Source organism: Acipenser ruthenus, chromosome 45 (genome assembly GCF_902713425.1).
Source record: "Acipenser ruthenus chromosome 45, fAciRut3.2 maternal haplotype, whole genome shotgun sequence".
NCBI classification, from domain to species: domain Eukaryota; kingdom Metazoa; phylum Chordata; class Actinopteri; order Acipenseriformes; family Acipenseridae; genus Acipenser; species Acipenser ruthenus.
In genome coordinates, this window is record NC_081233.1 from 6,302,666 (window position 1) to 6,329,490 (window position 26,825).

Below are 26,825 nucleotides of genomic sequence, written 5' to 3' on the forward strand. Positions count from 1 at the left end.
GGGGTGAGGGAGCAGTTCAGTTTCCATGCCTCAAGCCTGCCCTGCACTGGAGGGAGCACCCTTTCTCTTAGGGGGTAAGGGAGCAGTTTATCCCTTATAAAAATATACCATAATAAAAGCATAGCAAAGTGTAATAAAGCATAGTGAAAGCATTGTAAAGAATAGCAAGGTACAGTAAAGTATATTAGTAAACATGGCAAACCAGGGTAAACCTATAGTAAATGCATAATATAACAGAGGGAAAAGCATGGTAAAACTATAGAAATACAGTGCAAGAATAAACTTTTATTAGGGTTGGCCATCCAATCTTGACCTCACTTCTGCACACTGTTTGCAAGTATACAGTAACTGTGCCAAATTGTGTGATGACCACGTGAAGTAGATTAGATACTGATGGCTGGAAGGCATTTTTTAAGCTATGTTTGAACCCAGACCCCTGGAGGTGAAAGTGCTAGCATGATAATCCACTGCGCCACCTAGCCCATAAACGGTTGTAGAATTCCATTTTTCTTTCCCCATGCAGTTTGTTCTAGCTGCTTTGTTTGCTTTGACAGAATTAGGGCTGGGTCTCTCAGCTAGCTGAATATAGCTAGATGACATTATCTCCCAAACCTGCAGAAAGAGCACTGGGCTGCTTTTGAGAATATTCTTAACCTCTTTCACAAATGTCATAGCATGTAAACTATCTGCCAACTGCATTCCACAACAAATTTTGGGATGGATGTTTTGTTTGCAGTGGTGCGTTTGATCTGTTGCGCCAGATTGTTGGATTGTAAGTACATTGTTGCAACATTTTTCAAAAAGGTATTATTACGTTTCTGTATACATTGTGATTGATTTTTTAAGTAATGGATAAATCATGCATCAGCTGAAAATTCTTCTGGTACTGCCTAAAAAAAATACAGCGCACAGCATTTCTTACGTTGAACCAAGAAAAATCCTTGTGGACCCTACAAGGGACCCTTATACACTGAGCGTGTGCGTCCGTCCATCTATCTGTCTGTCATACTCTACATCAGGGGTGGGCAATTCCGGTCCTGGAGGGCCGGTGTCCCTCCTGGCTTTTGTTCCAACTTTGCCCTAAATTACTTAATTGGACCAATTATTACCAATTATTGGTCTAATTAAATAATTTAGAACACAGTTGGAACAAAAGCCAGGAGGGACACCGGCCCTCCAGGACCGGAATTGCCCACCCCTGCTCTACATGGTGAATGCAATAACAGCCTTGAATTTGCTTGGCTTTTAGAATGACAAAATAGCAAGCGTTGGCCATCCTGCTATCCTGGAACAATATAGCAAAACACAGAACTGCTGGTTTAATGTAAACTGATAAAGTGCTATTTTACTTAGTGTTAAAATACAGAACCTCAACTGACCTTGTTTTTGCATCTAGTGCTTCAAAAATAAAGTGACTAATCAAATGGTGTGGTTTACATACCTGTAAGTGCCTTTGCCCCCTTGCTCATTCCCCTCTCAGCATTCACCGAGTGTCAACAGCGAGCTCTTATGCTGGAGCACTACCTGACAACCGTACTCCATATTCAAAAGCACCGGTACTCGGAGGTACTGAAAAGCTAAGCATGTTAATGTTTTCTTTAGAGTAATCCTCTTAATATTGTTTTCATGAAATTGTAACTGCAAACCTTGAAATCTCGTCCAACAGCAACCCCTCTAGCAGCTATATCATCCTGAGCCCTGGTTAGGGTCAAGGGCTTGAAAATGAGAACTGCTTTCATTTTGCACCAATCTCCCCCCCCCAAGCCTTAATCGCACACGCCTAGTCTCCTATAGGTGTGTCGATTTTTTGGTTTGTATTTTTAACCTGTACAGTCGTGTGCAAATGTACTGGAACCCCTCAAGATTTCTCTTTATATACCTGCCTGCATGAAAACCTCATGGGGTGAGAATTTCAATTTCCGATCAGTAATATAGAAACAATAGGCACATGTGTGAAAATGTTACACTGCTTAGTGCTTTAATCATGCATCTTAAACAACTTCTAAAAAATCTCTTGTATTTTATCTTTTGTGACTAGGTGTTCCTTTTCTCTTACTATTTAAAATGAATTGCATGTGTGGCCTATTAAAGTCATCAATTAAATTAGGCAATCACGAATTTGCCTATTTTGACATTTTTCAGTTCCAGTGGTTTGATTTCATATGCAAAACAAATCAAAACTACAGAAGCAATGGGATGTTCGGATACAGAAGCAATGGGGTGTTCTAATACAGAAGCAATGGGGTGTTCTGATACAGAAGCAATGGGGTGTTCTAATACAGAAGCAATGGGGTGTTCTGATACAGAAGCAATGGGGTGCTCTGATACAGAAGCAATGGGGTGCTCTAATACAGAAGCAATGGGGTGTTCGGATACAGCAGCAATGGGGTGATCTAATACAGAAGCAATGGGGTGCTCTAATACAGAAGCAATGGGGTGTTCGGATACAGCAGCAATGGGGTGATCTAATACAGAAGCAATGGGGTGTTCTGATACATGTGCACACTGCTGTATACTCACCCTTACTTTTGTGCTTCCATTTTATGCTGTTTCAGTGCCTCAACTCTACCCCAAACAACGTTACACTTGTAATAAATTACATATTAGAAAAACATGTAGCTGTTCTAAACTATTCCCTTCAGGTACTGTGTGATTATAAGGTTACCCTCAATGTGCCTGCAATGGCTATTGGCTTTCAAAAATCTTGATAGCTGCGTATGCAATTGTAGTAAAGCTTGTATTGTATTTACAGCAGTAGCAGGGGACTGCAATGCGAATCTTGCCTTTTCTTTTCCAATGTTGAGGAGCGATATGAATGTTATATCCCTGAGCTCTGGAACTCCTTGCAAGGCACCGAGAAAGATCTTTCAAAAGAGGGAGGCGTCTGTCTGCAGCACGTTAGGAGATCCAACAACGGAACAGAGACCGCAGGAGAGAGACATTGCTGTTGGACTATTTTTAGGCTCTTAAGTGCTTGTGTGGGTGGAAAACTCGATCTGTCTTGAAATCTTTTTATCATCCGTGAGATATAGGGATTAAATAGCCGTGACTGTGTTGTGTAGGAACGACAAATAAAGCAATCTCCTGTGTATAAAATATAGCATAACAGTAGTACTGGACTGTGCAGTATCGGAGGTATAGTCAAGTAATAGGCAGGTCTGAAAACAGAACAGGGGCAGGGCAGGTGGATTAATTACAGGGTGGCCAGAAAGTTACTTGGCTGCTGTTTAGTTCACAGCAGAGTGATGAAACATGTGTAGTAGTTAATTGGATGATGAGGAAACAACATTATAGGGCAAGCAGCTGAGATCAAAGAGGGTGCTCTAAGCAGTAGCTCTTACTGTTATTGCATTACACAAACGCAGTGCAATGCAAATTACATGTGTATACGCCTTTCCATAGCAGGTAACAGAAACAGAACAACTGAGTGCGGAAATGCATTACCTTAAACAAAGGTTAACAGTTTTCACTGTTTGTCCAATTTGAATAAAACCTAAAGTGTGTGTTAGATGAGGCTCACATTAGGCAAATTAGTAATGGTCGAATTTTAACTGATGACTTTAGAAGACCACACATGCAAATAATTTAATACAGTAAGAGAAAAGGAACTCCCAGCCACACATGGTAAAATGCAGGAGACTTTTTAGAAGTTGTTTAAGATGCTAATTAAAGGACAAAGTGGTCTAACATTTCCACACAAGTGCCTTTTGTTTCTATATCCATGATTACTGATCGAAAATTGAAATCCTCACACCCTGAGGTTTTCATGCAGGTAGGTATATAAAGGATGTCAATTACAAACCTTGAGGGCTTGTAATAAACACGCTACTGTATGCATGTCTGTAACATGGAATCACATTTGGTTTTTGGTTTTGCAGTGCGCTGGTGTGACTGTGCCTTTAATACAGAGCTGCTCCTGGTCTCCTAAGTACAGCTCGTTCTGCACAGTGCAGCTCTTTTTGACTGATGATTCATCACTCAGTCAGCAAGCTGGGCCTGGGGAGCTGTGATGAGGAGCAGGAGAGAGTGTGAGGCAGTGCTGGCATACCCAAGGGGTCCCGCTTGAGTTCCACAGTCATAAAAGCCGCAGCATCCCGCAGTCATGTGCAATGTTGAAATCTGGTTGTGTGCAGGCACTCCAGTCTACCTAGGTGGCAGTTTGTACAATGTATGTCTCTGTGATCCAAGTGCTACCACATGCAGCAGGAGGAGGGTATATTACATTTTCATACTTACTCGCTTGTCTACCTCAATGTAGTTTAACCCTTTCAGTCCACTATCTTGTATTGTTTGTCATATAAAATGTTAATCAGTACGATTTTAATCCATGTTGTTACGATGCTCAGCGGATAGAATCGCCTCCACGCAAATCACTCGCTCTACTTTAAAATCGGTCAATACAAAAGGTTAGTACAGACCTCTCAAAACCCTTGGATATAAAAATGTGAACCAAAACTCATATCAACATAGAAGAGAAAGACTTTTAGCCGAAACCAGTTTATCATTGAATTTCTAAATAACATTAAAATATTCACCACTGTCTTACACACATGGGAAGATATATCCAGTATCCGATTCTAATGGGGGGGGGGAACATGCCCTCTCTGAGTGAGCTGTTCTCTCAGGGGGATCGCTATCTCTTACCATGGCAGAGCAGCGGAGAAGGGATTAGTCTACTATGAACCCAGTGAATGAATATAAACATTAAGTGTTGGCCATGCATATTGCATTGCCTTTATCAGCCACTGTTAACGCATTAGCGAACGAATTTGATCCCGTCACCCAGAGTGTGAATCTGCAACCCCTGAACAAAAAAAGAAATCGACTCCTATCTTTTCTTGTTATTTGATTATATTTTAATGCCAAGAGGATCCGTTAGCATTTAACCCTTTCAGTCCTTATCTAGCAGTGTATGTTAATATAATGAAGAAGAAAATCTATAAACTGAAAACTCACCATTGGGAGAGAGTGAGGATAAATAATGAATGATGAGAAAGGAAGTGATTCTTATTAAGATTGCAAAAGCCATGTGGAATACCGGCCAAGAAAACAGGAGGAATATATCAAACAATTTTATTGCGGGGGGAAAAAAACCTGACAAAATAGCAGCAGTCAGTCAACACACGACGTTCCTTTGACAGAAAGAGACAAGAGTCCCGGAGAGGATTCTGGGATTGTCACTAGATCTAGTTATAACCACAAGACAGAGGGGCAGGAGAATAAATTAATTAGCACAGCAATCTGCAGAACGCAATGTGGGTAAGAGCGTTAATCAGTTCAGATTCTCACACCTAATAAAATAAGCATAAGTGCATCATTCAGAGATCAGTATCGGAGAGGCAACAAGCTCTTGCAGAAGATGATCTTTTGATCTCCCAGTGTGCGACACAGCTCAGGACAGTTTTATTTCTGTATGTGTAACGGGGCAGAGGCTGGGTGCAAACCGGCGACCCCGCCCACTGCACGTGAGCGCCTTTTTGATAGACGGTTTGCACAGTGACAGAATGTATTACATGTATGTTTCAAGAAAGCAACCATCACGCATGGCCGTCCTATCATAGGAAAAAAGACTCCTATGTATGTTCTATTCCACGTTTTACTATGTGCTTGATTAGCCACAGTCTACTGTATAGGTAACAAGCTCTGGTGTGTCTTATTATATTCATAGTAAAACTAGGAATGGATCATACTGCTGTGGAATGGGAGTGTTATTTCCATCCCTGTATTACACATCACAGATCTCCACAATCAAGATGCCTTTTCAGCTTATGTGGACTGCTAGTTCTGAACCATTAAAACATAAAAGCTGTTTTTAAAAGGAAAAGTGCTTATTAAGTGGAAAATTGCATTGTTGCAGCCTTGCTGTGTAACCACTCTTGTGGATAACCTAGGAGAATGAAATATGCTAATGTTTTTTCAGTAGGATGTTATTAATAATAGATTGCATTGAGTGTTTATCCTCCTTCCACCTCCTCAGCCATTGTGATACTGCTGCGCTGTAGTCTTTTGAATGGCAGTCCTGCAGCAGCCCTTAGCGTATGATCTTTAATGGTAATTCAGACGCATGTATGGCATGAGGTGCAGGGTGAGTCATACAGTCAGAGGAGCCCAGGTTCGTGTCCTGGCAGAGGGAGCATCGCATTGGCCTTGGCGGGTTAGGGAAGCAAAACCGAAAGGGGCTGTTTGTGCTGCCCAGTGAGCTCGGGTGGACCCCTGCAGGGCTGGCCTTTGTCTTGAGGCTGGTAGCTCGCTGACATCCGCTCTCGAGTTCCTGGGTATAGAAGATGAAACTGGCTTGGTCGTGGGATCAGAGAATGCCCACTGAACTTTCAGTGAGCTGCGTGGAGAATTACTGCTGTGAGGGGGAAAATAATTGCACATTCTAAATTGGGTAGAAAATCAGGGGGTAAAATAACTGAGCTGGACTGGGAGCAACTTGTCTGCTTGACATAGTTTCTTCTAGTTTTACCTTTGAAATTCTTATTGAGCGTTTTGAAGGTATGGATCACTCAGTAGAATGCTCCAATGCTTTAGGGCACAGAGGGTTAATCTATGAAGGAATGGGACGAACACACTTTGAGCAGTCATATGTTAGTATAGTATTGATTAAGGGAGGCTGCAGGTGCAATCGGGAACAGTTTGACAGCACTCCGAAACCCAGCATGAGATGTCATGATTGAAGCCTGATCGTGACTTTGATAAAACAACGTTACCTGACAACGCATTGTTTTTGCACCCCAACAGGGCATTTTGAAAAGAACGCACCCCACAAATAGTGGAAGCACAACTGGCACAAAATCCCAGCCACTATGAAGAGTGTAAATGTATTGGTAATCATATGACAGAAATGTGTTAGAGCAGTTTGCTGGAGGCAACTTTTGACAATGTAGAATGCAATGTGGGTATCTTGAAACATAGTCTGGTCTCATCCTTATAGCGTGAACAAAGTAGCTAATTCCATGTCTACCTTAATTCCTAACTGGTGGAACGAACCAACACTTACAGGCACTTTAAAAAGCAGCAGTCAGCTTTCCTGTCACTTAGGACATTAGTGGTTCTCTCCAGACAGTGGCGTAAATTGTATTTGGTTGTATTTCAATGTTAGTGCTTTTCTGACCCGCCCTGTCTGTACTCTGTCCGGGTCCCATGTGTTGCATTGATGGGTTATTGAATCACTGTGTTTAAGACATGAAATACCCAGGAGACTGCCTGCTAAAGGAGGCGACTCTCGCTGCAGGGTCAAAGGTTAGGTGCTGCTTTCCTTCCAGGGTCATCCTGCTGTTGAAGAAGCCGTTCAGAAGCAATTACCATGTTCCTAGCTGTAACTGGGGCGCTATGGGCATGTACTGTATAGTCAATACACTGAAGAATAAGGTTTTAGAATGATAGTCTAGTGTAGGTTTTAAATCTATAAAATTCTAAGAATCCCTCCAATAGAGTGCTGTTTATATTTGATATTATTATTATTATTATTATTATTATTATTATTATTATTATTATTATTATTATTATTATTATTTCATGGGATTTGATACACATGAAAAAACAGAACATGGGACTAGACAAGCTAATTTCTAACTGTAATCCTATGGTAGTTCCATTAAATGTGAAACAACTGCCATAGGAACTATTTCATTGTTTGCTGGTAAGCCTTGTCCTACTGCAACAGTAAGATGTATCTTACCTCCACAAGACAGGGAGCTGCTGTAGCCGTGAGAGCCGAAGCCATGTGCCGCTACAACGTTGCTGTGACACGTTTTTACATACCTCTGCAGTGGTGCTCTCGGTAATGAATACTCTTGCTGGGTATGACGGTACCAGAGCCCTTTCTTCGTTGCTGTGTTTTAGTGGCTGGGGAGTAGAGTAGCAGTTAATGAGGGAATCTGTGCTGCAGTGCCTGTCACATTGGCAGCAGTGGAGCAACGTTTTCATGAGATTATAATGAAGGGGGGGTAGGGGCTTCAGTTTAGTGCACGATGAATAGGGCTCTGTTTGTTTCACGGTAAAGAATTGCTTATTTCACGGTCTAAAAATAGACAGCGTTGTGTTTTTTTTTAAGAAATCGCGCAGCTCTATGCAGTGTGTTCAATAATTTACCGGAATCATACTAAACCGTCTCTCTCTCTCTCTCTCTCTCTCTGCTCGCTCTCTCTCTCTCTCCTCTCCCTCTCCCTCTCCCTCTCCCTCTCCCTCTCCCTCTCCCTCTCCCTCTCCCTCTCCCTCTCCCTCTCCCTCTCCCTCTCTCGCAGGGTTCAGCCGATTCGTACACGAGCAGACCATCGGATTCCGACCTGTCCCTGGAGGAGGACCGCGAGGCGTATCGGCGTGAAGCCGAGCGCCAGGCCCTGCTGCAGCTCGAGAGAGCCAAGGTGAGCCCACACTGAGCCTGTTACATTGCAGCATCACTGACAGCACAGCCTGTCACAGCCCGACCTATGAGATACAAGCCAAGGTGAGCCCACACTGAGCCTGTTACATTGTCGCATCACTGACAGCACAGCCTGTCACAGCCCGACCTATGAGATACAAGCCAAGGTGAGCCCACACTGAGCCTGTTACATTGCAGCATCACTGACAGCACAGCCTGTCACAGCCCATCCTGGAAGATACCATACCCTCTATTAACTGATGGACCTCTGGTGTGGCAGAAGCGATTCAGTTTCACTTTTGGCATGCTGTCACTTTACATAAAGTAAAACAAACTGCCCATTTTAACCATGTTCAATAAAATAAAACAAAACTAGACTTCATATAATTCCTGTACTGTTTAAAAAGCTGAAACAAGATGTTTTTTTGCCACCTCCAAAGCCAGTTTGTGTCTGTGTGCACGTTGTCCTGCAGACTAAACCGGTCGCGTTTGCTGTGAAAACGAATGTCAATTACTGTGGGGCTCTAGATGAAGACTGTCCAGTCCAAGGTGCTGCTATCAACTTTGAAGCCAAAGACTTTCTACACATTAAAGAGGTGAGTGCTGGCAGGGGGCGGGGGGCGACGACAACGCAGAACCTAAAAGGAGTCTGGCTTTGCGAGCCCTCTGTCAACCTGCCTGTGACTCCTCGTGGAATTCTTTGCAGAAATATAACAATGACTGGTGGATCGGAAGGCTAGTGAAGGAGGGGTGTGACATCACCTTCATCCCGAGTCCACTCCGGCTGGAAGCAATGAGGCTCAAGCAAGAACAGAAACCAAGGTGAGCCGCTTCGCACTTTATACCTGGGATACTGCTAATGTACCAGGGATACTGCTAATACACCAGGGATACTGCTAATGTACCAGGGATACTGCTAATGTACCAGGGATACTGCTAATGTACCAGGGATACTGCTAATGTACCAGGGATACTGCTAATACACCAGGGATACTGCTAATACACCAGGGATACTGCTAATACACCAGGGATACTGCTAATGTACCAGGGATACTGCTAATGTATCAGGGATACTGCTAATGTACCAGGGGATACTGCTAATGTACCAGGGATACTGCTAATGTACCAGGGATACTGGTAATACACCAGGGATACTGATAATACACCATTACAAATCTCTCAAAAGGCAAGCCATAGAGATCTTTCACTAAGACAGACCTTTTCTATCCTTTGTGCAAGACCCACTCCTCCTTTGAAGTCAATGGCCTAACATACAAAGAATGCGCGGGACAGCACTCGCTAGAACGCTTTTACTTACTTCTCTACTTGTGTTAGCCCCCCCTCTAGTGGAGGGTGAGTGTAATGACAGGGTAGAGAACTCCAGTTCTAATATGGACAAGCACGTTCAATGATATGCCAGTGGCCAGACTGCACAAGAAGAATGGAACAATACAAAACCTAAAAAAATTAAGCAACAAATATAAATAATAATATCCGGAAGGTAAATGTGGGGTCGTACGCTCGGTCATTTCCATTTGACATTTTCACTCTTTATACAGAGTTCACGGAGCATGTAATTCAAAATCCCACTTATATAAAACTCGCTCACTCCAGTTGCTGGTCCACTTTCTACACATGCTCAGCACATTTCTCTGCAACAGCAGCATATAGAAAAGCAATAGAAAAACAAGCCCTCGTCTTGCCGTGTTCAACGCTAGCATGGCCCTCGGGGAGGGAGATGTGTTCCGAGTTGTTCTGTACGCAGGAGCTGCTGCTGCTGCTGCAGATTTTGATTGTGTCTGGGTGTCTCCTGACCTGCAGGAAGCCTGGGGGGAACTCGTCAGCCAGTCTGGGGGATATGGTCTCAGGAGGATGGAGATCCACTCCTCCTTCCACTGGTAAGAACCACAGCACCGACTAACCGGATCCCCTCCTTAGCTGATCATATTTTGACCTTGTCTCCACTGCCTGTCTCCAGGTACAGCTGAGCTGTGTGATCTGGGCGAGGTGTAGCTGGAGGGTGTTTCCACTGACACTCAGCTACACCTCGGACAGCACAGTTTCGAATCTCATACCCAACGGGGCCAAGCTGTGCTGCGCACATGTATGTCATTGAAAAGCGTGTGCTGAAGAGACGGACTGTTTAGAACATCGGCTGCTTTTTTCCATCGCTTTTCTCTTATTGCTTCATGATGGAACCTCGTTAATAAGACTACTGACAGCTGGGGAACTAAAAACAATCGCAAATGATTGTTCAACTTCATCCATCTTCGCAATCAATCCCACAATCCAAAGTGACCTTTTACTGGCGCGCAACTACTTCCTGTCAGCTATACCTGACAATTACACTGGAACGCAGACAGCCATATTTACCTACACCTCACCCAGACCAGCCAGCTCAGCTATACCTGGGAAGGGCAGTGGAGACGAGGCATAATATAGACTAAAGACTAATACAGACCAGACTGCATTTTTATACACTGGTTTAGCAGCTAAATTCGGTTTCATCTACTTTTAAATATTGAAACTCATTACACCACGTAACTGTGCAAACACACTTTCGAGGTCAAAATGCATTTTTATATTTATTGGGTTTAAATTTACTAATAGTAAGTAATGTACCATAAGGTGTGAGTGGGTGAGAGTGGGTGCTTTTTCTATGTGAAGAAACAGAATACATATTTATATATGTGTGTTTATATTTGAATTCTTTTTTGTTTTGTTTTCAAAAGCCAAACAGAAGCAAAAACAGGTAGGACTGATATATTGTGAACATATATATATATATATATATATATATATATATATATAAAATACATTTTAAAGCATGACATTCATTTATTGAATTATTTCTGTTTTTTTTTAAACAGGATTAGATATTTTTTCATAGTTTTAATACTTACAAATCTTGACGTTATTAACTATATTGCAATTCAACATACACTTGATAGGTCTTATGAGTCTTGGACGACCAGGTTAACTGTTGTTAGTTTACTGTGAAGCACAGTCAACACAAAAAGCAGTCAAGCGATACTAAAACGCAAGGTTCCAGGGGTGTCGCTGGTCCCCAAGGTGTTAATCATACCTGTGCTGTGTGTCCCCAGACAGAGCATATCCCCCCCTATGACGTGGTTCCTTCCATGAGGCCGGTGGTGCTGGTTGGTCCCTCGCTGAAGGGATATGAGGTAAGAGCTGGAACATCATGACCTGGTCAATCAGCCACAGCAATCTACAGCTGCCTTCCATCCACACCCTTAGAGAAACAGAGGAAAAGCGTTGCAGAGTGTACTGAAACACAGTGAAAAAATGAGGAATGTGTGCCAAAATAGAGAAGAATGGTTGCAAATTATACTGAAACCTACTGACAGTGATGTGAAAGTGTAGTGCTGGGGCAAACATGTTATTTAAAATTCTACTTTCGTAAGGAAATCAGACATTTGCTTGCAGACGGAATCTGGAATAGCAATCCTAGACTTGAAAGAGTTAAGATAGAATGGAGCTTAAAATAAGATTCTAATAATTCCACACTCCCCCCTCGTTCTCCCTTCCCCCTGCCCCCCCGAGGGTTCATAAAAGCTGGCATCTGATATTTCAGCCTCTCTAGACATGCTCCTTACAGCTCTCAGATGCTGCCAGCTAAAACGAGCATCGCTGAAGCTCTTAGAACAAAATCCAATTTTGGATTCCTGGCTGTAATGCATTAATATTTCATTTTATCCTAAACACAAATGCACCACAGAAAAGTGTTCAATGGGAATTCGTAATATTTTTTTCTAAAATTTAAAATCAATGTTGCTTATTCCTATTTGTTTGTCTTCTCATCTTCCTGTTCACTGTTCTTGCTTCATGTTCAATGGCTTAGCGTGCTGTCACTATCAAAACAGACCCTACCTCAGGGATGGAAATAAGACTCCCATTGCATAGCAGTTTGATCCATTCCTGGTTTTACTAGGCATTTAATCAGAGCTTGTTACCTATACACTGGGGCTAATCAAGATCGTAGTAAAACCTGGAATGGGTGAAACTGCTATGCAACAGGAGTCTTATTTCCATCCCTGTTACCTGCTAATGCTCATATAGCAGTGCCAGTGTACTGTTTAACAGATATCAATAACCTGCCTCGATTAACACTGCTTATTAAGCCTTTGCCTCCTGCCCTAACTCCACAGGTGACTGATATGATGCAGAAGGCACTGTTCGATTTCCTGAAGCACAGGTTTGATGGAAGGTGAGTCAACTATCGGTCTTCCATTGAGGCAGTCCATTGAGGCGTATGACTCTTTCTCTGCCCTGGACTGGAGGGAGCACCATTTATCTTAGGGGGTGAGGGAGCAGGTCAGTCTCTGTGCCTCAAGCCTGCCCTGGACTGGAGGACAGTCCTTGGAATCTCATACCTCGTTTCCATGAGCTCCAATTCGAGCTGATCCGGGTGCTCACGCATTCCTCCTGAACCCCAAGTGATCTGCCCGACCCTGTTTCCATGCTTGGAGAGTTTTTGACGGTTCTTTCCCAGCAAGTTACTAAAAAAACCAACATGATCATATTAAAGCACGGAGAAAACATGTTTGCTGCTTGCTCGCTAAAGATTTATTATTTTCTGTTTCCTGCTCACCCCAGATATGGATTAAATGTTTACACCCACTCGTCACTTGATTGGTCAGCGTTGTGATGTACCTCCACCCATCCCGCTTTGGCCCGCTTTGGGAAAGGGTCCAAAACAAAATCCGGGGCAGCTTGGATTGGCAGCCAATGCGGGTTGACTAAACTAACATGGAAACGCAGTATCAGAGCAGCAGGGTTTTCAAACCTGGGTTGAGTGTTGCATGGAAACGAGGTATAATCAGTTTGCCTAGTTCCAATATTAAAGTCTGATTTACACCTTTACTCTTCTGGCGTTTCAGAATATCTATCACACGGGTAACTGCTGACCTTTCTCTCGCCAAACGATCCATTCTCAACAAGAAAACCATCATGGAGCGCTCCAACACACGTTCCAGTTTAGGTGAGTCACAGTGTAATCGTGAGCCTTTTTAAACCATCATGGAGCGCTCCAACACACGTTCCAGTTTAGGTGAGTCACAGTGTAATCGTGAGCCTTTTTAAACCATCATGGAGCGCTCCAACACACGTTCCAGTTTAGGTGAGTCGCAGTGTAATCGTGAGCCTTTTTAAACCATCATGGAGCGCTCCAACACACGTTCCAGTTTAGGTGAGTCACAGTGTAATCGTGAGCCTTTTTAAACCATCATGGAGCGCTCCAACACATGTTCCAGTTTAGGTGAGTCACAGTGTAATCGTGAGCCTTTTTAAACCATCATGGAGCGCTCCAACACACGTTCCAGTTTAGGTGAGTCACAGTGTAATCGTGAGCCTTTTTAAACCATCATGGAGCGCTCCAACACACGTTCCAGTTTAGGTGAGTCACAGTGTAATCGTGAGCCTTTTTAAACCATCATGGAGCGCTCCAACACACGTTCCAGTTTAGGTGAGTCACAGTGTAATCGTGAGCCTTTTTAAACCATCATGGAGCGCTCCAACACACGTTCCAGTTTAGGTGAGTCACAGTGTAATCGTGAGCCTTTTTAAACCATCATGGAGCGCTCCAACACACGTTCCAGTTTAGGTGAGTCACAGTGTAATCGTGAGCCTTTTTAAAGGTTGGACACGCATCACAAAACACTCTCATTGCCTCCCAGCAGCATCTTAGAAATACCAAAACCTGCTTTGTCTATAAACGCTGTACCATCAGATTAGGATAACTGAGATTTTCAGATTACTTCCCACAAGCGGCAATACTTGAGCTCACACAGAAGGCCAGCACCCCACATACATAAGCATGGTTAACTTCTAATTGAAAGCAAAAGAATAACACAGAACTGGTTTGTGTTCTTATTTAAACAGTCCTGTATTGAATACGTGTTTAAGGTGCTAAGCATTTTTTTTTTATAAAGGGGAAGCAGTAACTAAAGCTGTGTATTTGAAATAACAAAAAATGATTTGATTCATTCCTGGTTTTGCTATAGTTAGACACACCTGAGTTTGTTACCTATACCCTGTGGCTAATCTAGGCTCATAGTAAAACCTGGAATGGGTGAAACTGCAGTGCAACAGGAGTTTCATTTCCATCCCAGCGAAAGTGCTTTTCCTCTTTCAGCGGAGGTGCAGAGCGAGATTGAAAGGATCTTTGAGCTGGCTAAGACTCTACAGCTGGTGGTACTGGATGCAGACACAATCAATAATCCGGCACAACTCGCCAAGACCTCGCTCGCTCCCATCATTGTGTACGTCAAGGTGTCCTCGCCAAAGGTACGGCCAGTCTTTCTGCCAGTCTGTGTGGGTGTTAAAAATAAAACTGCACATCAAGAATCCTGCCATGATCAACACACAAGCAGAAGACAAATAGACACCTATTAAAGTTTCACAGCCACATGTCTTATTAATTGATTTTCCGTATTGTAAATTCAAGTAGAACCTGTCACATCCGATCCTGTAAGATACGATCCCCTCTAACCTGTAGACCTCTGGCAAGTGCCATTTACACAGGTTGCTACCAGCTGGACGGTACTGATGGAAACTGATCAATGCACATTTTATTACGGATCAAGAACACTAAATTCAGCTCTTAGCAGGACAGGATGGTTTCAGTTGCACACAGTGCAGAAAAAACTGTCAATTGGCACAGACTGAGAGAGCGCGGTAAGAACTGTTTTTTGACTGCTGCTTTGTAAATGGCTAAATACTGTATTACAATGCTTAGTTTTGTATTAATTTTCACAGATGTCTTTGTACAGTATACATGCAGTACTGTACTTTGGTGTTTTAGACATTAATAAAAGAACCACAAGGTAGTACAACGACTCCCTCCGAGATATTTTCACATACCCGATGGACCTCAGGAAGCAATGAAATCGGTTGTGGCAGGTTCAACTGTATATTGCAATTCACAATGTCAAAATGATACACAGGCAAACCTGATTGCGAATGGAGTGGATGTATGTATTCGTCATTCAAAACCACTGAATGAAGCACGAGTTGCAATGCTTGCCATCGTGAGTACGACCGACTGTCTCCTCTTCAGGTGCTGCAGAGACTGATCAAGTCGAGGGGAAAGTCTCAGACCAAACACCTGAATGTGCAGATGATGGCCGGGGATAAACTTGTCCAGTGCCCCCCGGTAAGTGCCAGAGCAAGACAATCCGGTTATTTGGAAATACCCGCTGCCTCTGCAGTAACTGTGCATTTAAACATGGGAATATGCCTGCTAAAATGTGCCTGAAGGATTTGATTACAAAAAAAAATACACAAGTACACTTTAATGATGCCCACTGTGGTTACTTTGCAAATATATATAATAATTCCTATATTTATATTTAGCATTTGTCTGATTTTATAGTTTCTCGTGAAAGAAAGCGAGATTAAAAAATGTCAATTTGCTAAAATTGCTAAAAAGGAATCTTTAAAAAGCTGTGCATTGCTAAAACACAGGACAGATTTTACAAGTACGTCCCTTTGTAAGGATAGTGGTCAGATTTACAGCGGTGTCCAATCAGAGTTCTGGATGGTCATTCCAGTCCAGGTTTAACAGGTAAAATTAAATCACGACTCCAGGGTCTGAACGGAGGTTTTAATTGGTTCAATTAAACAATTTAGAACAGGGTCAGACCAGGAGTGGAAGAGCCGGTTTTGGACACCCCTGGGTTAGGACAATCACCATCTTCATAGCAAACTTTCTGTGTGATCACAAATCTAGCAATGCTTATCCAGAAGTCAGAATTTGAAATCAGGAAGCTTTCTTTAGTGTGCTTAACGATACTCTGTTATTTCGGTTAACCCTATTTGCCCTCCCCAGGAAATGTTCGACGTGATCCTCGATGAGAACCAGCTGGAGGATGCTTGTGAACACCTGGCTGAATACCTGGAGGTGTACTGGCGTGCGACACATCTACCTGGCTCCACCCCCATCAACCCCCTACTGGAACAAAACCTGATGACACCACCCTCCGTCATATCCAGTTTACAGGTACAGGCAGCGCTGGGGAGGAATCATCTGGTTGGCAGGCAGGGTCTCCCATAAGGCATCAGAGGCGATGTCATAGATCCTGTGTGTGTGTGTGTGTGTGTGTGTGTGCGTGGTGAGTCCTACAGGGTTACATTACATTCAGAGGCTCAGAAAACTGTTTTCGCTACAACTGAAAAATGTTAAAAGTTAAATAATACACTTTTATTGACTGTTCCTTTTTTTGTTGCTTTTACTTTCACAGGAGGTTTGCCATCTTTACAGTTTATTCTCCTTCTCTGGTCTTGCAGCATCTCCTCTTTCCCTAGCCCCGCTTTCTCACTCTCTGACTCCCAAAGGGTTTGATCAGTCTGCACCATGTTAAAGGAATCCTTGCTAACCTTTTTAAACATCAGTGGTCTTACCTTCCGTTGGCCTCAGTAGAGTAGACTCTCGCTAAGCAAAGCAGTTAGGGATGTTTTTTCAGCACAGCGTTATGAAATTTAACTTTACTTTCTACAGATGCTTTTTGGATTATAGGTCAATTTGGACTAGCAGGGTTTGCATTTGAAAAAGTCTGCTGCACCGCTGGTCATCTGACAGGCTGTGCATGGCTGTACCAAACCAATAAGTAGGTGTGCTGGCTGGCGAATATGATAAAAGCAAATAGATTGTCTCATGAAACTGATTTTAAAAAGCCTAGCAAGTCCTCTTCCGACTCCCAGCCCTGCCTGCCTGTGCAGTACCTGCATTGCTGAGCATAGATGTTCCCGGTTCTTCCTCCCCCTTTTATTGAAAGCTCCGGGGTGAAACTAGCTAATTCAAGCTTGCTACAGCCCTGGCTGATACAGCACTAGATCGCTTAAAAAGCCCTTTAAGTCACAGCACGGTTTGAGATGATTTTCTTTTCTTGTTGCTCCAAATCATTATTTCGTATTTCTGTTACATTAACATCACGGAGTGTATTTGATCTTTATGGTAAAATTGAGTTCATTTCGATGTGGAGTAAAGAAGATCTTTCACAATCTCGCTCATGCAGTTACAGGATACAGATAACCATAACTGAATTTCACCACACGAAAAAGAAAGTCAAAAGTCCTCAATGTGACTTCAGTTAAACACATTTTATTTGAAATTTCAGCCCGTCATTAAAGCAATCGCTGCCCGACAGGTTGTTAAATGCTGTGATTCCACCACAGGACCTCTCAGTGGGTTCACAGCATTGTAACACACGACCTGTCATCTACAGTGTGACCTGTCCTCTCAAGTGGACAGTGAGCTTGGAGCAAGCTTGATATTCAAACTATACTGCTCTCAATATTGGCAATGCATTTTCTAGTTTAATTATCAGATCCCTTTTATTAAAAAGCATCTTGTTTGTTTTACTCGTCCCTTTCCCTGGATCTAAATTTAGGTGGATGATTTCTCAATCTCCTTATTACTTCAGCACTGCGGCAATACACTCAGTTCTCCAAATACAGAGAATGAATTCATCAAAATGAAAGCACCTTTGTAGCTATCACAGCATTATAGAGACAAGCTGTTCAGTTGAGCCAGTTTACACAACAGAGTCATATTGATTAAACACAGTCCTATGTCTGCCTTGCGCTATGCTTCTAATCTTCAGTTGTTTTAGACTATGGCCAAAAGTTTTGCATCGTCCTATAGAATTAACTATTTTTGCTTCATAAAGTCGAATGAAACCTGCTGAATAATGTTACGTTAACATATTGAATTTCGAAATCTAACATGAAATACTGTACTACTATTATGGCTTCCGGTAGACTTTTGAGAGATCATTTTGTACTTTATTTGATTACAGGATGTTAAATAAAAGATCTAAATTATGTTCATATATATTTTCTCAATCCTAAATTCTAGGTGATGCAAAACTTTTGGCCATAGCTGTGTACTGCTAAACAATTGCTTTAGATGCTCATGCATAACTATTAAACTGTGCATAATTTAGAAATACCAAAAGAAACTTAACGTTTGTCATTACTTTTTTATCTCCAAAACCGAGTTTATCTATGAAATCAATACCCACTGCTTTTAATATGGAGCCCTTTTCTGCTTCAGTATTTGTCTTACAATGACATTAATTTGCTTTGCAAGATGAATGTTTGGATGGAAAAAAATATGATTTGAATCGACTTGACTTTGTCCATACTTGCTTTCAAAGCACCCTCACTTTGGTGTTATCCAGCTCACCCATCACTGTAGCATTCCTGTCAAGACTCCACCTGCATGGAACAGCTGTAACCATTATGCAGTGGGTGCCTTATTTCCATCCCAGTGCTAGATGCAGTCTGTAGTAAAGAGGTCTATTTTGGAACAATGATCTGGCTAAAATAAAATTCATGCAAAACATGGAGCAAATGTGGAGGTGTTGGTTAGCTGTGCAGTGCATGCATTTGTATATCCTCACTCCCCTCCCCAGATTGAATTGAATTGGGCCCCCAGATTAAGGCTCGGTTCTTGTTGTGCTCTGGATAATCCCAGATTGCATGCAGTACGCAGACTCCGGTTAAGCTCTGTTGTAGTTCAAGCACAGTAACAGCATTAGGGCAGCCGGGATGGCTCTGTGTGGGTAGTGCAAAAATAAACAGTGAGCAAAGGCAACTAATAAGGGGGCTGGAGATCTGCAGAGGATTATAAATCTACTCACAAACGTGGGTATTTTTTAATGATCTTATAAAAAAGCAAGGGGGATAGGAGAAAGATATAAATAAGAAATTAAATTTCCAGCTACTTTTTAACCTTTTGTCATCTATGCACTCTAGTTTAACACAGGCACCAGTTGTTTTTTTTGGCTGGTTTCACAGCTAGTGTGAAACCAGCCATTTAATAGCACCCTTCGATACATCACCATAGACGCACTGTACACACAGAGCTTTCCCTGACTGTGCTAGAGCTGTGATCCCTGCTAGAGACGTGCTCAGATTCACCTGTCTGTCTGAGTGAAAAGCACCGTGCTGCTCATTCACTGTTCAATAAAAACAATCCACTGCAATATTTCATCTAACCCTTGCTACTGCTTAACATTTTTACAGTTTTCTGAGACACAGGAATTAATTGAATGATCGGTTATTTAACGGGGTGAGTAATTGGAATAATTATTGTAATAAACCCCTTTTTTTGCCGTCCCCCCCCCCACTTCAACCCCAACACGGAATCTAATTTAAAATAGCTAACCTGTACTAAAAGGCCCACCCATTCACATATGATATCATGCTAGTGTTTTCCCTCGCCCCCATTCTATAATTTCATATTGTGCTTCTCCACTGCATCAGTACATGGTAACAATATTTTAATTGCATCATGTCAAAGGGTTTTATTTGAATGATCTAAACAGCTTCTGATCTTTTATACCGCCTACCTTAAAACTTTTATATTGCAAAAGACATTGTTTTTTCCACATGGGCGTTCTGATTATTGGAGTTTTGGCGTTTTAGTGTTTCGTTCGGTATTGTTCACCACAGAGGCGTTTTCCCTCTAGGCTGGTAAAAGCAGGCTCAGTTCAGCGTGGTTTTGAATGAGCACTGGCTGACTGTCTCCCTGTCTCCCTGCTTCAGGAGCAGCAGCTGCAGGAGGAGCGGGGGGAGCAGGACAGCCTGGTGCAGTCGGACGAGACGAGTGAGACCTCGCGAGGGGACGGCAGGGCCTGGCAGCCGCCCTCGCAGCGCGGCTCCCGCCAGCTTGACACGGACGAGTATTCGGACGCCTACCAGGACCTATACAAACCCCACCGCAACCCCACCCCCAGCCTGCGCAGCGCCAACGGGCACGACTCCCAGGACCGGCTGCTGGAGCGCGACTCGGAGCAGAGCCACAACGAGCACAACAACCGCCAGCGCAGCCGGGCGTGGCCGCGGGACAGCTACTGAGCGCCACCCGGTGGTGGTGGGGGGGGGGGGGGGTTGCAGTCGGTGACGGTAACACTTTTGTCAGCGGCGTTGTTCATATTAGTTTTTTTTTTTCTTTCTGTTCCCTTAGATTTTTATGATGTTTGCCATCGTTCGGAGTGCTTCTCGTGTCAGGGTGGCTCCGAGTTCAGGAGGTGCTCTTCAGTTTTAGTGTGCCTGGCAAGATCAGCCAGTGGCTTTATATTCGTAAGCACCAGCGCCATCTAGTGCACAGCAGTGTATTGCCAGCAAAACTAAAGCAAACTTGTGGCAGATCACTAGCTCGTGCTGGCCTTGCTTCTAAAACAACCCTCGATCTGATCGAACTTGTATTTACAGCAGGCAGCTGGAACTGAAGAGCAGCTAAAGCAGGTTAACAGAAAAACGTAATTGAGTAATTTACAATGAGAAGTACTCATCATAAACATCATAAAGTAAAGGGACAGAAAAAAAAACAGTGGAACATTTTGAAGCCGTTTACATCTTGTCTTCTATCTGCTGTAGTTTTTCGATCTCCGTTTGAATGGCACACTCATCCACTTCCTGTGCTGTAGGTATCCGCGGAGTAAGATGTGAGGTCCCACTCTAGTTACTACAGGATGTTTTTCATTAAGCACTGGCGTATGTGGTAGCACTTCAGAGTAGAAGAATAGTAGGTAGCTAATCAGGTAATTACAGCTGGCTCCCGGTGTTGCCTGCTAACCTGTGAAATGACATTTGAAATATGCTAGTCTGGAGTTTGAGGACTTCCATTCACTTCACTGCACCACTACTTTACTAAAATCCTCAGTGATCATCCTCAGCATTTTAGTTAATATTGCTGATGCCAATTTTTGCACTACAAAAAGTGTTACCGACGCGAAATCACCACTAAACCAGAGAGTGTCCGAACAGGGCTAAACCGAACCCAGCTGAATAAAAAGGATTACAATGTATTCATTCATTTTTTTTTAAGTCTTCAGGAGGCCAGATTAGATGTATAATTCATTAGATTACCAGATCGTTCTGATTGTCCGTGACCGATGTTTAGTTCATGTCCTGTTTACACTCATTGACTGGGAAGAGTATTGTTGCTTGTTGTAGACCTTAATGCACTTGATTTTGACACAGTCACCCAATCACGGCAGATTTTGATTAGTCGGTTTGGCTTGTTTTCGGCTTTTTAAAAGCCTTTCAGACTGTCTAAATTTCTGATTTACAAGACAACACAATACCAGTATACGATCCTTGAGAAACGGCAGCCTAGGACCAGTAATCCTAACGCTCCTTGCAGGAACCAAGACAAACGATAGCGCCGCTATCGGCGTAGCACCAAGCTCCCCATGTTATATAGCTGTGCTATAATTTTGATTGAATCCAAGTGTAAACATGCCTCTATAGAATCACAATGGGGATCGCTCGATTTTTGGCTGCCTTTGTTTTTCACTTTTTTCTCTAAGTTTGCATTTTTACGATGTACATTTTAAAGGGGGGGGGGGGGGGTTGAAATACCTGCTACACGGAACAAAGCTTGCCTTTAGATAAGGGGGGGTGGGGGGGGGGGGTCTTATTGCACATTTGCCTGCTAGATCCTGCTTCTGTTGCTAACCAGAGGGAGAGGGTGTTGTTTCCTTTTTTTTTTTAAACATATGGTATGAATTTTTGCTTGGTTATTTTGATACAGTATTAATGAATGACAGCTTGTATCGCTGGGCTGCTGCAGACGTCATCTTTTCAAAGGAGTTAAAAAAAAAAAACCTAAACGGTTTCGTTTTTAGTGCCAGTATTCCATAGACAAATATTCAAAACAAATAATACTGGAATTGCCATTAATTACATGAGTTACTTAGGAGTTGATTTGATCCTTTACTCCTGATAAGCCACAGCTGGTTTTTAAAGCATTTTACAGCACTGGGAAGTCTCCCTGGATTGCATCAAACTCTCATTGCTAGAAACTTAGACCTGGAGACTACACTCCTAAATGACTTGTAGGGTATTTCTGTGGCCATGTGATGTGAATGAGCGTGTGTTTCCTGTGTCAACCAGAAGTGTATTATGGGAAATATCATCTGGATTAGCCCATTGAGAAAAATTGCTCACCAGTTAGTATAAGGTTCTAATTGCATCAAGGGGTTCTGGTGACTCCATAAACCACAAGAGCAAAGCTGGAGTGGTTTATGATGAAAACCCCCTCAAAATGCAATTATAACCTAAATTAATTCACTTCAGCCCCATTTCTTATGTTGTATAATGTAAGGATTCCAATACTTTGAAGGCAGTTTTCTTGGTCTCCGATGAAGGAGTCTCTGGCTTTTAATTTTGTGGGAATTGCAAAACGTGACATTTTCAGTGCTTGGAATTTTATTTTTAAATAAAAACGGCAATCTGCAGTTTAAAAGAAATTCCAAGAAAAATAGTTGGGATAGTCATAAACAGACGATGTGTCGTCGCATTGCTTAATTCTGACACTTCTTTCGTGGGCTGAGATGCATTAATACTAAAGCTGAGACTTACGGAGGTACATGTTGATCAAATCAACCCCAAACTTCTTCGATTAGCCAAACGTGTCTGTTGTGTGAGGATATGCAGGGGCTGCTATTTTCACGCCTATAAAACAGGGTAAAAAGGAACTGGCATAAAAAAGAAGAAATCGATATCGCAGCTCCGGAGACAGACTGCCACATGCGCATGGATTTATCCAAGTGCAGAGCGACAGTCTGCCTTGTCCCGTTTAGAAGTTTACCATAAAAGCATAGCAAAGCACAGAGAGGTATGGTAAAGCATATACAAAACAAATCATGGTACTATGGGACCCTTCTAAAAACACCCCATAGTAAAAGCATTGCAAAGTGTGACACCACAGTGAAAGCATGGGTAAGTACAGCATTGTAAATTTGTGTTAGGTAAAGCATATTAATAAACATGGCACACCAGGGCAAACGCAAAGTATAACAATGGTGAAGGCATTATAAAACTGCAAAAATACAGTGGTAAACTTTTATAAGGGACAGTCTGCTCTATTTGTTTCTTCGCATTTTTTCTCTTTCGGAACCAACTGCCGATTCGGCGTCTTTCCTTGGCGCTCCGGATCTCTTGTTCCAGGCTGGGCAGGGCAGAACTCCAGTTTTATGTGAAGCAACTATTATCGCATGTACAGAAAATAATAATAATAACAATTTGCACATTGAATTAAGACAGCAGATCAAACAGAAACTGTACTAATTACCAGATGCGCAGCTGGTCGTTTTCTGAGCCCTCCATTCAACTCCTTGCTGCACAGACAGAATCGCAGCTGAACGGTTCACCCATACACCGCGATTAGTTTCACGTGACTTTGCAAACGCGTCTTTGCTTTGCGAGAGTTCAGTGGATTAACCAGTTGTAGTAAAAATGAGAGAACCAAAGCAGAGTGTGCTGTAGTTAAAATACATTACTCTACTGTACCCGTGCAAAACAAGGACTTCCTGAAAATACACAATCCGCATTTAACTGGTGCGTATAATTGTGCAGTAATGCGCTTGACGGTTTTGTGTAAAAATGCAGTTCACCATTTGGTTTCAAATATACGCGCCACAGTTTAATCTTGCAAGATGTGGGGGCTGAAAGGGTTATCAAATGGCTTTATTTTAGCATGATGATTTGCCATAGCAACATTGACCGTATTAAAACATTTTAAGTGGGTTTTAGATTGCCTCATAAAGTTTTTTTATATAACGTAATACAACCCATGATCTTATCTCACATATAAGCACTCGGTCCCGGCGTAAGTGGACGTGTGTTTGCTAGTGTACCTGTCGTAAGCAGCGTCACAGCTCCCCTGCAGCGTTGGTGTTGGAGGGGTTCAGAAAACGACCCCCGCGTGCAGACGCTTTGGAAAACTTGTATATATATCAAGAGGCCCTGCTTTTTATGTCGGTATGAACTTGTATCTTGTTGAAACTGTTACAATGTTTACACATTTAGGATTGTTTCTAATTAACATTTTAAGAAAACAGGGAAAGCAAAAAGAAAAAAAAACTTACAGAAAGCTGCAGTATATTTCAGAACGTTGCCTTTTAAAACTGTGTGTTTTAAAAGTATTACGGAGTTAGGCCTATATTTTAGTTATGTCCCTGTAAGAATAGCTGGTATCCATTTGACCAAAGTGGTTTTCAGTAATCCGAGATTCTCGAACGGTAATGAGTAATTGGTATCCCATCTGCTGGCACACAAACCATAATGTGGGGGGAAGTTTAAGAATGATGCCCTATAAAGATGCATCCGTTTTTTATTTGCCAAAGGAGGCAGCATGCTTGTACAGAGTACCAATTTATCCCAAATCTGCAAAATTGAAAAGCAATCTAACACACAACAGCACACACACACACACACACACGATGCCTTCACCTCATTATAACGCGTGTGTTAGTAATCACAGTCTGGAGCGTACGACACACACAGCCCTTCAGTGATTCGATTGGGAATGTCTGTTGCATGCCTTAGCACTCAACCGCCATTAACCTTAAGAGCCCATTTCAATACCGGTGATTATTAATACAGAGGACTGTGCAGGTTTCATTAATACAGAGGACTGTGCAGGTTTCCCTACCATGTCGCTCGAATGGAATCACCGTGTCCAAAGCTTTCACTAGGATCGCTTACAGTAGTGCAAAACGCCTTATTTCTCATTATTCACATGTAATACGTCAGTGCCTCTAGAGCTCTTGTCAATGATTCATTTAATGTGCTACAAACTAGTGTTTCTATTCCTAATTTAAAGTGATAGCTATGCGTATATACAGTATAGTGCTAAATATTCTTTATCATAGATAGGAGATATTCTGATTTAGTCAATACAGCAGTAAATACGAGTGTTAGTACTTAAGTTAGTGGCAACTTTTATCGAATGTATCACTGTTAATATAACCAGTAGGCCTTGACTGAAGAATCCTGACTGTTTTCTTCTGCCAGTAGGTGGCGCCAATTCACATTTAAGATTACAGCACAGTAGCAGAGCATGTAGTGTTGTGTTGTTCTTGAGCTGTTGCTCGGTGTTACTCATCTGTAATTTGATATTAATCTAGATAGGCTCAGAAGCCGACGTGTTTTAAATGTTGTGAATCGGTATAGTTTTGTTTATTTAGATATATATATATTTAAGTATGATGGCATGTTCTTAAATGATTTGTAAATTAGGTCAATTGCACGGTTTTCAAAAGGGACACCTTTTATTAGCAGAGGGCACCATGATCAAAACTCACGAATTCAAACTGTTAACATCTTGTCTAGTTTTAAAATACAAAACACTACAAGCAGCAATTCCTGACCAAGTTGCAAAAAAACTTTTTTATTTGTTTCGTTCAGGCCAGTTTAAACGATTTAAAGGGAAAAGGGCTTTTCCCAGACGTACATGCGTTTAGAATGTCAATTCCGGTTTGTTTTCGTGCATATTCAAATTGTTTGAACCCTGGTGCTAATTAGTATTGTGAACCTATAGAAATAGCTACATTTGGGACAAATTGGTAATTGTCTGCATGATGCCAACCTTTTGTGAACCTTTTCTGCAAAGACAAACATAACAGGGGTTTAATAAATGTATTTTATAGAACTATACTAGCCCATGCTAGAAAAATATAGTTTTTGCAAATTTCATCTTTATTTACCTCCACAGTGTGGCTGAGACTTCTGCAATTAACCTCTTGCAATCTCTCGGTTCTCAGGTAGCCAAAGCCTCGTTCTGTGGATCTATCACTTTGATGGGCCATTGCTGTCCTCCGGTGGCCACAGGGTATTACTGCACATTGTATTCCTTACCCGAACAGTATTTTGTATTGTACTGCATGTTAATCCCTAAACCTCCGAATATAAAAAGCAAGGTTAATCAAATTGTAATTTCCCCATTCCTGCCTCTACTTGAAATGATACTGTATCGCTATGAAGCACCCGGCTGTTACCAAGGGAAGTTTTAAACTTTTTTTCTGCTTTTTTGCTGAAAATGTGGTTTCAATGAAAAATTACCATGTCCCTATAAACTATTGCTTTGTGCAACCCCAGCTCATGTAACCCCCATCTGTTTCTTTTCTGATTGATGCTTTATTGTTTGAACACAGAAACATGTTTCTGTAATATACTGCAGCTTCTCAAACTCAGTCGTTTCTATGTCTGTTACAAATCTATATAATTGTTCAGTATTTTGGAAGAAAAAAAAAAAACCACAGCATGATTGAAAGAGAATTTTTCCTATGCAAGTGTTGCATGATACCTGATTGTTTATACTGTTCCACTATACTTTATTAACTATTATTACTACTGGTTTGACCAATTTCCCTATTTTATATACAAAAAAAAATCTATTAATTATATAAATAAATATATATATATAGTCAGTGACAAGTCTAGAAATCTCTTTTAAAACAAATTTAAATCACTGTATTATGCACATTAGGGGGAGGTTCATTTGTTATATCATGTCTTCTTTCTTAGCTTACAAAAATCCTTTATTTGGGAATCATCTCTTTAAGCACAATTCGTTGTGAATCATTTAGGAGTCTGTGTGCAATACGAGCCTATAAGTAAGCCTTAGAAGTGTTTTAGATTT

The 26,825-nt window shown here is 42.0% G+C and overlaps 1 protein-coding gene across 4 annotated transcripts in view; it reads left to right on the plus strand.

Annotated features, from left to right (window-relative positions):
- LOC117400863 (voltage-dependent L-type calcium channel subunit beta-3-like) overlaps positions 1–21,736 on the plus strand; it is a 51,644-nt gene extending 29,908 nt beyond the window's left edge. For 2 of the 4 annotated variants that reach the window (XM_059013405.1, XM_059013407.1), the window contains 12 exons: positions 8,250–8,369; positions 8,809–8,964; positions 9,075–9,190; positions 10,190–10,266; positions 11,101–11,120; positions 11,473–11,553; positions 12,538–12,596; positions 13,270–13,370; positions 14,523–14,674; positions 15,447–15,542; positions 16,218–16,388; positions 19,940–21,736. In XM_059013405.1, the coding sequence (XP_058869388.1) occupies positions 8,250–8,369; positions 8,809–8,964; positions 9,075–9,190; positions 10,190–10,266; positions 11,101–11,120; positions 11,473–11,553; positions 12,538–12,596; positions 13,270–13,370; positions 14,523–14,674; positions 15,447–15,542; positions 16,218–16,388; positions 19,940–20,251 (1,461 nt within the window). In that variant the 3' untranslated portion in view covers positions 20,252–21,736. The remainder of the gene's footprint in view (positions 1–8,249; positions 8,370–8,808; positions 8,965–9,074; positions 9,191–10,189; positions 10,267–11,100; positions 11,121–11,472; positions 11,554–12,537; positions 12,597–13,269; positions 13,371–14,522; positions 14,675–15,446; positions 15,543–16,217; positions 16,389–19,939) is intronic. The other 2 variants (XM_059013406.1, XM_059013408.1) reach the window with 1 other exon arrangement.
- Positions 21,737–26,825: the final 5,089 nt, after the last annotated feature.